Below are 16,430 nucleotides of genomic sequence, written 5' to 3'. Positions count from 1 at the left end.
CTGCTGCTAGGGGTGGGGATACAGAAGGAAAAGATCAGATTCAGGATAGCCCTCTGGGCCCCTCAAATCTGGGCAGGCAGCAAGAAACCCACTCCTCTTCCCTCAGCTTTTCACGAGGACCATTTATAAAATAGCAGCACCAAGATGTGGACTGGCAAACATTGCTATCCATTTACCCAGTCTGACTACTTGGGGAGCATTCCTGGAGATAGCTTGCCACTGCTCAGCCTAACTGCTTCTCGCCTACACTGTTGGCTCCCAGGAGGGGACTTTGGAAAGCTGTTCATCCCTGGCATTGGCCTCTATGTATGTGTGTGACTTATCACCCACCATCTTCTGTGTGGTGTGGGGCTTCGTCTCCAGCCAGGCTGTGGGGGATATGCATGCCCGTCTCAAAGTCAATGCCCATTTTTTCTGCCTGGCGCCGGGCCTGGCGAAGCACAGCACCACCCTGCTCACGGAGCCGCACTGCTGCCCGGTAGAAGATGGTGTCCTTGGCATTATACTTGAGGCAGTTGCTGACGATGAGGTTGAAGTCTTCCTCAAAATCATCAAAGTTCAGGTAGCGGTAAGCTTCCAAGTTCTGCTTCATGGTGAAAAAGTCCATGGGCTTTTTGATGTGGTCTAGGTAGTCAGGTACCTGGGAGAGTAGGGTAGGTGTGGCTAAATGGAGATATGCTCCTCATTCCCCCTGAACCCCTACTCCTAACACCACCCCCTGAAATGCATCCAGCAACCTCCTCCCACCACAGTTAGAGGCAGGCATATAGCACGGGGGAAAGCAGAGCTGGATTCTAGTCTTGACTTTATCAGTCACAAGCTGTGTGACCTTGGAAAGTCTCTTAAGCTCTCTGGGCCTCCTATTCCTTGCCTGGAAAACAGTAATGAAATTATAGCCATATGAGGCTTCAGTAAGAAAATAGCTAGGGGAATCCTCTGGAAATAACACCACCTTGCATTCCTATATCTCTTTTTACTTATCATTAAGACTTATAAGGAGGCTGCTGCCTCAGGCCTCTCATTTTATACCTTTTAGAGAGAAGAGTCTGCCAGTCGGGACCTAGGGCTTCAGAGCTGGTTCTTTAGGTGCTGAGCCTTCTAAAGTGTCCGTTCTAGGGTTCAGCACCCCGAAAGTGTCTTCCTGCCCTGGGATTATTCACTTGGCAGACTCAGTCCCTGCCTCTGGGGAAGGAGTGCAGATTGCCTCCCATTCTGGGCCCTTGGGGTATGACAGGGATAAGACAGAGTCCAGGTGATGCATGTGGCTCCAGTTCATCCTGGAGCCCCAGAGCCACCAGCCCCTCTCTTCAAGGTCCCCTCCTAGTCCCTGGCCCAGACCTGCAGCAGGGGTCCAACTGGGAGAGGAAGAGAAAGAAGGTGGAGTGAGGGGAAGGGATTCTTACTTCGTCCAATTCGGTTACCTCAGACAGAGGGACCGGCTCGCTGAAGATGTTGCCTGTGTCCTTCTCTTGGAGCTGCTCCAAGGTTTTGCGAAGGAGGATGAGGAAAGGGGTCAGCTGCATCTCCATGGCAATCTGCTGGACCTTGATCTGACACACACATAAAGGCCCAATCAGCCAGGCCCAGGTCAGTCCCTGGCAGATCTAAGGAGATGGTCACAGCTGGTTTGGGAATTTGCCTTCCTTTCTACCCACCACAGCTGAGTGTACTCACTCAGGTCTACCTTCTACAAGGCCCCGTCCAATGCAACTCCCCAAGTACTCTGGCCTTTCCCTTCCTTGACTGAACTCCTAGCACTAGCTACCTAGATCACATAATTTAGGGTTCCATTCATGCTATCCTGTGACATTGTTTCCAGTGGGTTCAAGAGCACATGAGTACTCGGAGACCTGACTCTATCAGTCCTGTTGCTTCCTGGCTAGGGTACAAATGCTTTTTCTATTCCCAGATATGTTTTCTCCTCTGTAAAATAGAGCTGGCCCAGGAGCACTCACCGTCTCCCTTTTGAGTTTCTCCCGCTTGCGGATCAGCTCCACCAGCAGCCGAGCTCGCTCTAGGTCATGCCGGAGCCGCTGCCAAGACTTGAGCTGTTCTTTGAGGGCCCAGTTCTTATCCTCAGAATCTCTCTGTAGAGGTAAAAAGGGAGTCGGGAGATGATGAGGGAGCCAAAGAAAAGGCCAGAGGTGAGAAGAGCACAGGAAATGGGTCAAAGGCAGGAAAAAACAAAGGAAGGAGCATAAGGATTTACTGGCAGGTTTGCCAATTCAAGTGGGACCTCCTCAGCCTACAAGTGTCCCCTGCACCAATGCTCAGTATACACTTGTTGAGTGAATGAATGAACAAACACATAGGAACAGTGCCCTTCTACCAAGCAGATAATTTGTAAGGATTTCATACTGATCCTGGTTTGAGGGCTAGCTTAAAAAAGGAAAGAGCCTAAGCCCTTGGACATTGGATGCTATAGTCACAAATCTTGGTCCTTACTCCTCTGGCCCTAGTCCCGAGAGCCCACAAGGAATCTGACACAGTACCCCGACTTGGTCACAGTTCCTCTGAGACTGCAGGTGTGTCTGCAGGCGACGTAGCAGTGGGACCCCATTCCGAGACTGCCGCTTCAATGTCCAGTAGCTGTGCAGCCTCTGCATGAACTGGCTCTTCCTTTGAATGGTAAGGCGGTTGGTGATTTTACTGAGCCTGGAAAGCAGGAGATAAAAATCTATTGGGCCTTTATTTTCTTAAGTAGAACATGGGTCTCTGGCTAGTAAGAGTTCCTAATAGGACTGAATAGGGAATAAGTCTACCATCAAAAAGGCCCGTTGACACTGGGCTTAAGGCAAACAGCAAACAGTGCCATCAATGGCACCTCAGCAAACAGGAAACCAAGCTCCCAGCACTAGACCAATTCCTAACCATGTTCACCGGTGGTCAGGGAGTTTGACCCCTAAGACTGTTATTGTCACTGCAGCCCAGAGTACTATTTGACCCTAGGATACCCTAATCAGACTGAGCCTTAGAAGGTTTTAAGACAAAGCACAGCAGTAAACTATAGGAAATAAGCTAAACAGCACAAGAGAGAGTTAAAAATAACTGATGGCTGCAGCCCTCATTTGTGGCAGTAACCACTTTGCAACTCCTTCCCTGCTTTTCATTCCTTTTCTCCCTTTAGAGTCAGACCATTTCTTCTATTGTAGTTGGTGGCTATTCCATCCTCTTTCTTCCTAACTTAAACCACACCATCAAAATTAAGGGCAGTGTAAAATACTTGTTAGGTTTGCCACATAAAATGTGAAATTTCTGGCTCCCAATATAAAAGTCAGGTGACCTACTAGAGCTAACCTCTTTTGGATTTTTTTAAACTTCTATGTAGCTCCTGATAGGAAGAAGATAACCAAACCCTGTCACTCCACTCAGGGGGCTGTCAGTGTCCAGAAGGGCTTCTTCTTCCTTCACCAGCTGTCCACCTGCTCCCCACATACCTGTGTGGCGGGATGCAGGGCACTGACACTACAGGTGCTGCTGCTCGCTTCTCTGCCAGGATCTTCCGCGCCTTCTTCATCTTGATCCGGGACTTGGCCTTGGCCTTCTTGACCTTCTCTGAGCTCCAACTCTTACCCTCATCTTCCTCTTCATCTTCATCCTCCTCACCCTCACTGTGAGACAGGGCAGGTAGGCGGCGTGCTGAACCTGGGGGTGTGTGAATGTCGCAGTAGGCTGTCTTGCGGACGCTGAAGGAGGTACCGTTGGCACCTGTCTCCCGCACAGGCTCCATCTTCATGTAAAGGCCGGCCTGCTGGGCGCATGTCACGTGAAAGGCTGTGTAGCAGTTGGCCTTGTGGCACTGGATGCAGGCCCCTGAGCCCCGCTGTTTGCAAATGTAGCAGGTCAGCTTCCACCGAGCTGGCGGGATGTGCTCAATGCTGTCGATAGGCTCTAGGAAGACTGTGTTGGCGAAGCAGACCTCGGGGATCCACAGGGCACACACTACATGGGCCCAGCGCCCGTCATCTGTCTGCTTGAAGGCACCACCCTTGTTGGGGCACAGGGCACAGTCCACAGCGCGGGAGGGTGATTGTAGGCAGCGGCGACACAGCCACTGGCCCTCAGGGATGTAGGGGACACCATAGCATTCCTGGTGTACAGCCAGGTTGCACATGTCACAGAAGAGGATGACATTACTGTTCTGACACTCACCATCATTGCAGATACAGCACACAGCATCCTCATCCACTAGAGCATTGGGGTCACCTTTATTGTGGCTCTCAAAGTAGGACTCCTTCTCTAGCCGGTCCATTAAGTACTCAAAGATCTCCTGTGGGATGGGACTAACACCCTCTGTCTTCCGCCGCTCATTCATGATATCCAGCCAGATATAGTCCTCCTCGTCCATGTCGTACTCTACCTCCTCGTCCAGCTCCTCTGCTGATTTCTCGATGTACCTGTAGTGCACACAAGCAGCTCAGCATCATATGGTTGAGATTTCCCTGCCTTAAAGATAATAGATTACATTTGCCAAGCACTCACTCTAGGCCAGGTCTGTCTGTACCTTTACATATTTTGTCTTCTTACCTTAACCCCAGGTACTGTGATCATTCCTATTTTGCAAAAAAGGAAACCTAAGATTTGGGGAGGTTAATTCACCTGCCCCAAATGCCCTGTGATAAAGTGGTAGAGCTGGGATGTGAACCTAGGCTCATGTCCTAGCTGCTACACAACCTCCCTTCCTCGTGTCCTAGCTGCTATATCACTTCCTTTGGGGTACAGAGGCTCAGCCAGACTCCTAAAGAGAGGATGAGGCAGCTAGGACCAATTGGGATGGTCTGGATAATGGCACAAAGTGTCAGGGGAAGGAAAGTCCTCAGGTATCATTTGCAAATTATATATAAATTGTTTTAGCACAAGCTGGCAATGCCTTGAATGGAGCTGCCACAGATTTTGTCAGCTGTTGCTAGTACCAGCTTAGGGCTCCCTCGAACTATAGGCACTGTGTTTGTTCTCTGGATAGCCTTGGGAGAACAGCTAAGATTTACTGAGCATTTACTGTAAGCCAGGCATTATGCTAAATTGTCACATTTATTTTTCACCACAGCCATTAGGTCAATGTTATTACCCACTGAGGAACTGAAGCTTTGAGAAGTTAATTAATTGCCCAACTCAGAAAGGTCACACAACCAGGAAGTGGCAGAGCTAGGATTCAAACTCCACTCTGCAGCACTCATTGGGCTAGCAGATGTCTAGAAGGCAGAGCAGGCTCCCCACACCCTTACCATGCTCTAGGTGCTCTAGGATTCAAGTACTATAAAGCTACAGGGAGCTACAATGGAAAGAACAGGACTTTGGCTTCTAATAAACCTAAATTTAAACCCTCGCTCTGACATTTTGTGACCTTCAGGACATTACTGCTCTTTTCTGAACCTTGGTTTTACTGATGATAGAATGAGGATAATACTATTTACTCACAAAGATGCTGTCAGGACTGGCTGGAATTATACAAATGAATGGGCTAAATCAAGTGGCACATGGCAGGCCTTAGATAAATGTTAGTTCCTATCCCTCCTCTTCCCTCTCCACAAGGAAAATAGGGCTCTGGGTGCTAGAGCAGGCCAGGCAAGCATAGGCTCTGGAGCCATGCTTTGTATGACAGCAGGCAAGTAAGCTAACCTTCCTGGGCCTTGGTTTACTCATCTCAAAGTGGTAATGCTAACATGTACCTATTTCATATAGTTGTGGTGAACATTAAATGAGTTAATACAGGTAAAGTGCTCAGGAACAGTACCTGGCATGAAGCAAGTACACAATAAATGTTAGTTTTATTCTTAACTTTTGTATAGCCCTGACGCACCTTGCTTTGTATTATAGCTGTTTATGTGTCTAACTCCTCCACTACAGGATAGAGGCAAGGACCACATCTGATTTACCACACAGAAATAGGCTCTCAGTGTTGTTCATTTGAAAGGCATTTGCGTGGCGGGGAGTGCACGGGAGGGAGAGACACTGAAAATGCTGTGTCTATAGGAAGCAGCTTCTTCCTTAGTCCTTTACCTCTTCCCTAAGGTGACTGCAATATCCTCATCACTGAAAAAGGGTGTGGCTCAGGACTAGTGTAAACCATCCAGCCCCTTCCAAGGTTTGGCAACAGCTCTAAACTTTTTCTCTGCCATGACACATGTGATATTATGTGATGGTGCATAATGCACCCCCACAGTACACCCAGATTACAGGCTGTAGCACAGATAAGGTAGGCTGAATGTCATGTACAATTCCTGGCATACCAGCTGACACTCTACCTTCTCCCTCCCCCTCAAGAAAGCATATCAGATACAAGCAAGAGAAAGTGGTACTATTAGAGAGATGACTCCAAATCTTCTCAAATTTATATAAAAAGCAAATAATTTCCAAAAACCTGGGCAGTTTTGCCAACAGTGGTAATAAGTTACACACAGCAAACTTCCTAACTGATGGCAGCACACCAGCTGAGAACTGCTGCCCTAGTGAACAGACCTGATCCCTAGTAGGACAGAGTGAATCTGAGTGGAGGGAGGAAGAAAAGTTGCAGAAAGAGCTGGGCTGAGATACTTATCAGAGCAGAAAGCACCATTAAGAGGGAGGGCAAGACCAGAGAGGGGTCTGTGTGTAGCGGGTGGGCATGACAGTGCTAACAGAAAAGAGAAAGAGACAGTGGAAAGCCAGAAGGAGGTGGAGCTAGGCTGGAGAGAGAAAAGAATGGAAGAAAGAAAGGAGACCGGCTAACATGTGAACAGAGAGAAAAGTGACATACTGGGCTAGATTACTTCGGTTTCCATATATTAGCTTTTTATGAGATTTAGTATAACTTCACATGGATTGCACTTTTGGCAAAAAACTTTCATATAATAACCTTTACAAGTCCTTCTCAAAGATCAGGCCTTCTAATTAGTTGACACCAAGGACTGCTCCTTAAATAACTCATCCTAATGCCCTCTTTGCCTCGATGCCAAGACTCTTAGAGGGAAGTTTTACACTTGGTTTTTGTACCATCCTCCAGCTAAAGTTTCTGTATGTAAGTTTACCGCCACAGTGCCCCACCCTTTCATTTTTTACTTCATGTTAAAGGTATTTAGCTGATGCTTGTGACTTTATTAGGAGCCACTGTGACTAATTTTTGGAAAGAAGTAGGGTACCAAGAAACAAATGAAACGAATAAAAGGACCATTGAAGGAGTACAAAACAGGTGATGGAACTACTGCTAATGCATGGTAAAGGATAAGTGACAATGACAGAGCAAATAATGGGAAAATTACTTCTGCAGGTTTACAAATTACTTTTAGAACCTTATCAAATCATTGTCTCTAGTCTTCTACCTTTAGGCTGGCAGAGGAATATTAAACATGCTCTGTAGATGGGATCACTAGAACATCAAAAGCTGCATGCCTTTCTCAAGGTCACACAGTGATGGAATGGAGAGAGTCAGGAACCAGAGAAGGGATCTTTTGATACAGTGGAAATAGTACAGCTTTGGAGTCAGAGGCACTTGGGTTTGAATACCGGTTTAGCTACCCACTGGCATGTGACTTTCAGTAAGTCTGGCCCCCTTTCTGAACTGTGGTTTCCTCATCTGTGAAATGAGAACAATACCTACCTGAGAGGGTTGTCAGAATAAAATGAGGGAGTAGCTAGCTATAAAGCAACCAGCACAGGGCCTGGCATCTGGTGGTGTACAGTAAGTACCACCATCATTAGCTGGGGCACCATTCCTTTCACTGCCCTGGCAGGACCAGTGTGCTCCTGCTATCCTTTATTCTTGTCACTCTCCTATCTGCTGCCTGTCACCTCTCTCCAGCTCCTGAGCCCTGCTTGATCAGTGTTCCAGAGTTGGGAAGTGAAGGTGGCCTTACCGGTAATAGGAAGTTGGCCGGGGTGGGGCATCAGGGGTGTCCTGCTCCAACTCCCGGTATACCACCTCTGGCAGCTTGGGTGTGGTGCTAGCAGAAGCATTATGGTGGTGGTGATGGTTGGAGTCCTTGCGCTTCTCCTTGTTCTTATGCTTGCCTAACTTGGGAGTTGCGGCTGGCGTCTCAGTGTTTTCTTTGTTGCTGCCATTCTCAGGGGCCTCCTCAGGGGCCTCCTCATCTTCTGACACCACATCCAGGTTGTCAAAGATGCTGATGCGGTGGACGCGGCCATGCAGGTCCACCTCCACCATGCGTTGAGCCTGTGCATAGCTCATCACCTCACGGCCTGGTGACTGGGATACCTCTGAGGGGCTTGGTGACTGCTTGTTGGCTGGGCGTGACTGGCGCCCCTTCTTCTTGTGCTTGCGGAGTGGAGTCTGTTGTGGTGGTGGTGGGTTGTCGTGGTCATAATGGTACAGGTGGTACTCGATGCCACTGTAACTCTTGTAGACCTTGCGGCAAGTCTCCACTGGACATTCATATGGTGGCTTAGTTGCCCGCAAATTGTGGCAGAAAGTCTTCACATCAAAGTCCACCCCCATGCTGTCACATCTAGAATGTATAGATCAGTTAGCACAGGTCTAGGAAGAGTTCCTGGCCACTCACTCACTCCATTCCTTTCAGCCCTCCCAAGGATCCTGGCCACTCCACCTCTACAGCATTTCCAAACACCATGGCCACACTCTGGGCCTCGTCACCTCTTGCCTGGTCATTCTGACCTATATCTTAACTCTTCCAGCCTAATCTCACATAATGTGGCCAGAGTAATCTTTCTATCAAGTAGCAACGGTCATTTTAATGTCTTGATTAGAAGCCTCCCGATGCTCTCAACTTACTTCAGGATTGTATCTAAATTCCCTGTGATGACATTCAAGGTTCTCCTTTCATTATCTAACCCTAGTCCTCCTTTCCAGACTCCTTTTCACCAACTATGCTTCTGTCTATTCAGGGCAATTTGCCATTCCCTGAATGTTATAATCTCTGATTCCTGCAAGATAATCTCTATTTGGAATGCCTTCTATCCTGATTGATGATTTCCTACTCATTCTTCAAAACCCAGCTCAAATGTCACTTCTGATGCGATTTGTCTCTTCTTTGGGGAACTGTGTTTCCGTAGCATTTCATTCTCACCCACTAGACTGGGAGCTGTTCAGTGCAGACACGAAAGCCTAATACCTCTATATCCCCAGTATCTGGAATGTTGTGGACACTCAGTTTTTGGCAAATGAATAAATAACCTGTTGAATGAATAGCTGAATGAGGGGATCACCAGATTTGGAGCTGAGGGAGATGGATGAAGGCTAATGTTAGCCCACTGAAGAAGCTTTTAATGGGCAGCCAATGATTTAGTTCTGGACTCTAGCAGAAATCACTAGATTACAGAAAGAATTAGTTCATTCTGAGGTCTTTAGGGTAAGCCCTGTGCCCTGGCTCTGGCCCTAGTACCAGGCCTTAAGGGTACAAACAGGAACAAGACAATTCAGACACACTCAGCTCCGTGCTGGTCCTCAGGGCCCTCCCTTTCTCCTCTCCAGTGTTCCCGGGTGAGTGGAGACAGCAGATGGCACCAGCCCCCAGGAAGCCCAGCTTGGTCAGAGATTGCCCCAGTTTCTCCAGGCTTAGAGGAGTTTTAACAATTCAGCTAGGGGCTTGTTACCACTCCAGGCAGTGCCACCCAGAGCTCCCTGACAAACAGTGACCCCTCTAGGCCTTTCTCCTTCTGCCACTTAATGAAGCAAGTGGGCTGCTTCAGCCTCTCTGTCAAAGCTCCAGACTTCCACATCAGTAAAACTACTCCTTCAACTCCAGCTGGCTTCTACTTCCTACCTGGGGCTGTGTCTTTAAAAACAGACCAGTCGGAGGCACAAACAAGCTCTTTCAATGATGGGTCCCTGGTGAACGCAGCAGCTCTGCTGGCTCTCCAGCCCTGGCTCCCGAAGTAACCCAGCCCCCCGCCCCCCTGCCCCCCCCCGGCAGCTGTTCCTCTGGGACTAGCGACAGAGGCACAGGGGAGGGAGCCGAGAACTTAGACCTGAAAGCCCGTGGGGAGGGCCCGGGGCCCAGGGGTATGGCGGCGGTGGAGCTCAGGGGGCTGGAGGAAGTAGGAGGCGGGGGCCCGAGGGATCAGGCCCGGCCCAGGCCGTGCCCGCAGCCCTCCCGGATGCGGCGACGTTTCCCTTTTGTCGAAGTGTAACAAGTTAAACAAGGTTCCCCTCCTGCAATTGGCCATGGCAACCCCGAAGGGATACACTGTTGCCCGGGATGACGGCTGGGAGCGAATGCACTGTCAGTTCTCCTGGCTGGAGTGGCCCGAGGGGCAGCGGGGCAGGGCAGCTCAGTGTGCGCCCACGAAAATAGCCAACTCCTTCCCGGCTGGCCACTCCCGCCCTGGTCCCAGGCCCGCACTCACCGGCCACCTCGAGTCCGGGCTCATCGCCGGGGCCGCCCGCCGGGGCTCCGACTCCACTTGGGGAGGCCGGCGGGGGAAAGATGGGCCGGGGAGGGGGAGCCCCAACTCCAGAGACTGCAGACCTCGCCACCCCGGCCCCCTGCCGCCTCACGCTCTAGCTCCGGCTCCCCAGGATTCCCGCGCTGACCCCTGCCGCTCCCGGTCCCGCCGGCGCCCCGGTGTCTCAACTCCGTTGGCCGCCTTCCGTTTCGAGAGCCCCTAAGTTGCCGGGCCTCGGGACCTGAAGCCACCGGAACAATGGAGGCTCCCGGAGGCAACGCGGGGACGGCGGCAGCGGAGACGGTGGCGGCAAAGGCAAGGGACAGCAGCGGCGGCAGCAGCGGCGGCGACGGCGTCTGCGCAGGGTAAACGTGGTGCCGCGGCGCTGCCGAGCTGCACTTTCGCCACAGAACCCCGCCCGCCCGCTGAGGCTCGAGAAGCCATTCTCTGGGACATGGGAGGGACTCTGGACACCCCACAGGGCTTCTCTAGCACCTCCATCTTAGAGTTGCGTTTCTGGAGACTGAAGTAGCGGTACGTGGGATCCGGAGTGGTCGGGCCGTTTGTGGCGAATCTGCGGCCACGGACGGTGAGCGCGGGGCTGGGCGTGAGGAGCCCGCCCTTCTCCCTTCCCCCTCTGCCTCCTCCCTCTCTTCTTCCTCCCTCCTGCTGGCGCCGCGGCTGCGGTAGGGACCTGGCCTTGGTCTCGGAGGAAGGCGGCGAGGCGGAGCCGGAGCCATGGGGCGGGGCTGGGGGCAGGGCCGGGAGCAAGAGGGACGCGGGCTGGAGCCTAAGGGAGGCCGGGAGTTATGGGTAGGGGCGGGGCGGGGCTGGAAGAGATTGAACCAGACTACGGAGCAAGGTTTGCGGAGAGTGGGCGGGGCCATCTGTTAAGCGGGTCCTGGTAAAGAGACTAGGGACTGGATGGGGACAAAGGGTGGGGCTAAACTGAAGAGCGAGTCTCAGGAAAGAAAGGACGGGGCTATGGATAGGCCTGGGGGCTTAGGTTGAAAGGATAGAGCTGGGAAAGACGAGGCGAGGCTTGAAGAGAAGGGGAGGGGCTTTGGAAAGGTAAAGGGGTGGGACTGGAGAGAAAGGGCGGGACCGGGTTAGCGATAACGGGGCGTGGCTGAAGGAGAGGGAAGAAGCTTGGGGAAGGTAAAGGAGCGGGACTGGAGGGAAGGTGTGGATCCGAAGGAAGGGGCAGGATTTGGGGAGGTGCAGAAGGCTATTGGGAGTTAAAGGGCTTGTGTACGGTAAAATGGGATTCAGATGCCTGGAACCCTGTAGGTTGGCGGAGAAATGCGTCATGGCTACGGGTTGCCGATTGGAAAATGGTCTCGAAACAAAGCTGGTTTTAATGTGACTGGGCCACTAAGTAGCTGTGAACTAGGGCAAGTTGTTAAATTCCCGCTACCTCAAATTTTTTATTTATAAAGCAGAGCTCGGAAGCTTTATTGCCTTTGGGAAACTTGGGTGCTAGAGGGAGTCCGCATGTTAAGCAATGCTTGCTGCTGAACTTCTTCAGTTTGCCATCAAAGAAAAGCGTGAAAGGGTCTTCCATGGTTGTGGGACAAAGACCAAAGGGTCTGGAAGCTTCTATTTTTATCTTAATGCATACCTTGCATTCAACCCACTATAATGTTCGTGTTTTTGTATACAATGTCTTCCAAAAACTATCTTAATAAAATCAACGTTTTAAGATGTTTGCTAGTTAAGATCTTGGGATCTGGAGTCAAACTGATGAGTTCTCTTCATTAAATGACTTAATCTGTCTGAGCCTCAGTTTCCTCACGTATAAAATGGAGATAAAATATAGTGCCTACTTCACAGGATTGTTGTGAGGATTAAATAAGATGATGATTATAAATCGCATAGCATAGTGTTTGATACGTAAATACTCAACATATTAGCTTTTTTTTTTATTATCCTCATACAAAAAACTCGGAATAAATGGGTCAGAGTTACACAGTCATTTTACAGCCAACCCATTTTGAGGTCAAGAACCCCTTTGAAGGCCTGATGAATGCTACAGCCTCACTCCTCAGGAAAAAAAAAAACATACAAAGGCATGCACAGTTTCACTTACCATTTCTGAAAGTATTTAAATGTCTAAAGAAATGATTGGATGGCTGTGTATTAGGATGGGGATGAACCCAGCCGAAGCCATCCTTGCTCCCTCCTCCTCTTGGTGTGGTGCCAGGCTCTGGGTCCCCCAGCCTCCCTCCCCAAGACTCGTGCAACAGAGGTAAAGATGAGCTTTATTATTGGCATGAAGGCAGGGAAATGGTGACAGCGCCAGACCCTTCTGTGGCGAGGGGGCAGAAGACTTGACCAGCCAGCACTGATCTTCCAAGCTGGCCTCCCAATGAGTTCCAGGGCTTCAGGTGCCTCTGGCTTTCATAGAAGCAGTGGGTGGGCAGGTAGGCAGACTGCTAGGCATTGGATAAGTTGGCTCCTCAGGGCTGCTCTGGAGCTGAGGTTGGGCTGGGGTTGGCAGGGGGTGGGGGACGAGGCTGGATGTCTCTGGTGCGCATATAGGACAGCAGCTGCTCTGGGATCTCTGCCAGCACGTCCTTGGCTAGTCGGGCCATGCTCAGCACCTGGTTCCCCGATCGGTCGACATAGTCTCGGAAAGGGACAAACTAGGACAGACACAGATAATCAGGTGTGAGTGGTGACCAGGAGAGAGGACCCATAATATCTCTTTCCAAATATCACACTTTCCCTCTGTCTTGGACAGCTTTCTACATTTGCTTTCTCCCCATCCACTTTTTTTTTCCCACTTTGTATTCACCCTCATCCCACTCCAGTTTGGCTTCATGGAGTTTACTGAAACTATTTTTGCTAATGTTGTCAGCAGCCCCATGTTCCCCAATCAATCCAGTAGGTAGTAATTGTCAGTCCTTAGCTTTCCATTATGTTTGGCCATAATCTTCCTGGACACATCCCTGCTGTTGACATACCACACTCTGTGGGATTTTCTCCTACCTTTCTGGATGCTTTCATTCCCAATCCCCACCCCCTTCCCCAATTGCTCTGGGTATACCTGATCTCTAAACTGGTACTTCTCTCTCTCAGTTTTCTTCCTGGGTGATTTTATATACTTCCTGACTTTTAAAACTATTCCCTTATAACTCCCAACTTTATATATCCATCTCTAACCTCTTTTTTAAGGTCCATGGCTACATACTTAGTTGCCTGTATCACATCTCCATTCAGTTATCTTAGATACCTCAAACCCAATGTGTTCACAACTGAATTCTAGCCCTTTCTGCCAGATCTACTCCTCCTTCAGCTTTTTCCTTCCCAATAAATGGGACTATCGCTTACCTAGTTGCTCAAGCTAGAAAACTGAGAATCATCCTTGAAACCCCCCTCATGCTCCAACATCATTTAATCAAATCATCAGCTCTTGTAAAAATTTTTAAATATAATCTTTTGAACCTGATTTTTCTCTCAATCCTCACTGCTTCCATTCCCATTCCAAATCCCTGTTGTCTCTCCTCTACTACTTCAAAGGCTTCTCTCTCACCCTGCTTCAGTCTACCCTCCATGAAGCAGAGATCCTCTTAAAATGGATGTCTCACCATCTTACTTTCCTATGTAAAATTCTTCAAGAGCTTTCCAATTCTTTTAGAATAAAACCCCAAAATCTTCACCATGACTGGCAAGGTCTTGGCTTCCTTTTTCTCTTATTGTGATCCTGCTACCTTGGCCTCTTGCCTTTTCCATGATTGGGCCAATTCTTCTGAGCTCCAGGGCATTCTCACATGCTGCTCCTCTGCCTGTAATGCTTATATCCTCCTTTAGGTTTCAGCTCAAATATCATTTCCTCATAGAAGCCTTCCCTGCCTACCCTACCTTTGTTATAGGCAGTTCTTTGTTATAGGCTCTCATAGTGGCATTTGCTGTTCTCTGGAGCACTTAGCACAATCTAATGAGATATTTAGCTGTGTGATTATTATTGGTTGCCTCCACTAGAGGGCAGGGGCTTTGGTGATCTCCTACGTTATGGATCCACACTGGCTGCAACAACCTGCCTGTTTCTCATAAAGATTTTGTTCAATAAATGCAGGAAGGCTGAAAGAGTAAGGAGGAGAAAGGCAGGTGATTAAGAAGGCAGTAAGGTAGGGTGGCTGCCAGCTTAGCCTGTCCTTCGCACCATGCCTTTCAGCACCATGACTTCCTCTCCCTGGTCAGGTCTACCTGAACGATGTCCCGCTCTGCGTAGCGTCCCCTAGAGGACACGCGCACGTCATCACCATCCAACTCTTCCATTGCTGCAGAAAAGACACCTCTCAGCTGGTTGGCTTCTCCCACATCAACCCATGCTGCCCCCCTCCCTCTTAGCTCCCCTTTGGAGTCATCATGAGAATGCCTAATGGTTGTATCAGAGTCCTACAAATATTAGGCATTGTTATGGAGTTATTTTGCCTTCCCACACATTCCATCCTGCCAAGAATCCCAGAAGGGAAGTATTCATATCAACAGCCTCGGTTATCATGAGGAAACAGGTTCAGAAAAGGTCTGTGACTTGGCCAAGGTCCAACACAAGCAACCATATATCATTTTTGTAAGGCAGGCCTGGGTGCCCAAATTCTGCTCTATTTTCCCCAGTTCTTGGTCTCATTCATGGACACCCCCCATTGTACTCACCCTCAAACATGGCTGGTCCCACACCAACAATAATGATAGACATGGGCAGTGAAGAGGCCTGTGGGGGAAAGAGGGTAAATGGCGGGGGTGAGCAGCCATTATAAGGGAGGTGGCTATAGAAGGCAATTCTCTGTGCAAGTGTCACATTTCTGTACATCCTGCAAGCAGAGGCAGTGATTCCCTTTGTTCTAGACTATCTTTTTCGAGATGCCTGCATATCAAACAGCCTTGAAAAATACAGTGACTTCCTTTAGAACAAAGGGCAGTTTTGTTTATTGTCCAGTATAATAAAAGGTCTTACACTGGAACAAAGGGCAGGCATGCTTCCTGCCCATTATAAAAGATTTGGGTTCTCTAAGTTCAAGGTTGCTGTCCTATAATGCAACTGACTGTGGATGCAGGTGTAATCTGGCCCTCTTCACATCATCTTCTGGGAATTGGGACTTAGAGAATCAGAGAAAATGCTGATACTTGAGCTACTGCTATTGCTGGGAATAACAAAGTCCACTAGTCTTGTGTCTTCTGCCAGCATCCATGAAACTGGAAGGCTAACTTGTTAGCTTGCAAGTAGGGTAAAACTTCAATCCCTTCACAGTTATTAACAGTGACCCCTCCCTGCCAAGCCCTCCTTCTCAGACTCACACTGACAATGGCCTCCTTGGTCTGTGTCATGTCAGAGATGACCCCATCGGTGATGATGAGCAGAACATAGTACTGGGAACCGTCAGAGATCTTGGCTGCAGCCCTGGGTAAGAGGCCAAGAAAAGAATCTAGCTGAAAGCCCAGAGAGGACAAGGGGAACACCCCACCCCTAAAATTTCCACAGCCAGAGTGTAAGCAGCAGGCAAGGACTGGGGCTTCTGAAGCTCATGCTCCTTCCCCAGACCTGGCTGCCTCCCCCTGTTTGTCATCCTTTCAGTAACATTTTTGGAGCACTTACTATGGTAGGTTCTGTGTTAGGCACTGAAGGTACACCACGAGAAAAAACAAATCTATCCCAGCCCTCTCAAGGGAGGTAGACATTGATCCAAGAATCACTGAAATAGGTATAAAATTACACTTGTGATGAGTGCTGTGATAGAAAGGGATGCTGCTATGACAGTGTATAGTAGGGGATCCTGACGTAGTCCAGGAGGTCAGTGAAGGCTTCTTTAATGAAACAATGTTTAAGGATGAACCAGAGGCTAATTGAAGGGGGAATCATTCCAGGCAGAGGGAATAACATGGACAAAGGTCCTGTGTTAATACTGAAGGAAGCCCACGCTGTCTGAAGCCTAGAAAGTGAGGTAAGCAGAGTAGACCGTGTAGCTGAGGTAGAGCAGGAGCCAGACCACACAGGGCTTTTCAGCTCCTGGAAATATTTTGGTATTTATACAAGAACAAGACCAAATGCTGAAGGCCTCCTTATTTTTTGCTTCTCTCACCTATTTCTT

The 16,430-nt window shown here is 49.3% G+C and overlaps 2 protein-coding genes across 2 annotated transcripts in view; both read right to left on the bottom strand.

The window, feature by feature from the left end:
* The window catches only part of BRPF1 (bromodomain and PHD finger containing 1), a 15,551-nt gene extending 4,632 nt beyond the window's left edge, over positions 1-10,919 (bottom strand). Inside the window, exons 1-8 of the mRNA XM_006917594.3 lie at positions 10,300-10,919; positions 7,833-8,441; positions 3,438-4,397; positions 2,493-2,655; positions 1,956-2,087; positions 1,404-1,550; positions 327-640; positions 89-101 (exon numbers count right to left, since the gene is read on the bottom strand). Coding sequence (XP_006917656.1) covers positions 89-101; positions 327-640; positions 1,404-1,550; positions 1,956-2,087; positions 2,493-2,655; positions 3,438-4,397; positions 7,833-8,431 — 2,328 coding nt within the window. The 5' untranslated portion in view covers positions 8,432-8,441; positions 10,300-10,919. The remainder of the gene's footprint in view (positions 1-88; positions 102-326; positions 641-1,403; positions 1,551-1,955; positions 2,088-2,492; positions 2,656-3,437; positions 4,398-7,832; positions 8,442-10,299) is intronic.
* A 1,668-nt stretch (positions 10,920-12,587) lies between these two features.
* CPNE9 (copine family member 9) overlaps positions 12,588-16,430 on the bottom strand; it is a 19,244-nt gene continuing 15,401 nt past the window's right edge. The window contains exons 18-21 of the mRNA XM_006917593.2: positions 15,640-15,742; positions 14,998-15,055; positions 14,548-14,621; positions 12,588-12,983 (exon numbers count right to left, since the gene is read on the bottom strand). Of these exons, the coding sequence (XP_006917655.1) occupies positions 12,798-12,983; positions 14,548-14,621; positions 14,998-15,055; positions 15,640-15,742 (421 nt within the window). The 3' untranslated portion in view covers positions 12,588-12,797. The remainder of the gene's footprint in view (positions 12,984-14,547; positions 14,622-14,997; positions 15,056-15,639; positions 15,743-16,430) is intronic.

The sequence above is a fragment of the Pteropus alecto genome, unplaced genomic scaffold (assembly GCF_000325575.1).
Source record: "Pteropus alecto unplaced genomic scaffold, ASM32557v1 scaffold75, whole genome shotgun sequence".
Classification (NCBI taxonomy): domain Eukaryota; kingdom Metazoa; phylum Chordata; class Mammalia; order Chiroptera; family Pteropodidae; genus Pteropus; species Pteropus alecto.
This window is presented reverse-complemented; position numbering and strand designations above follow the sequence as displayed.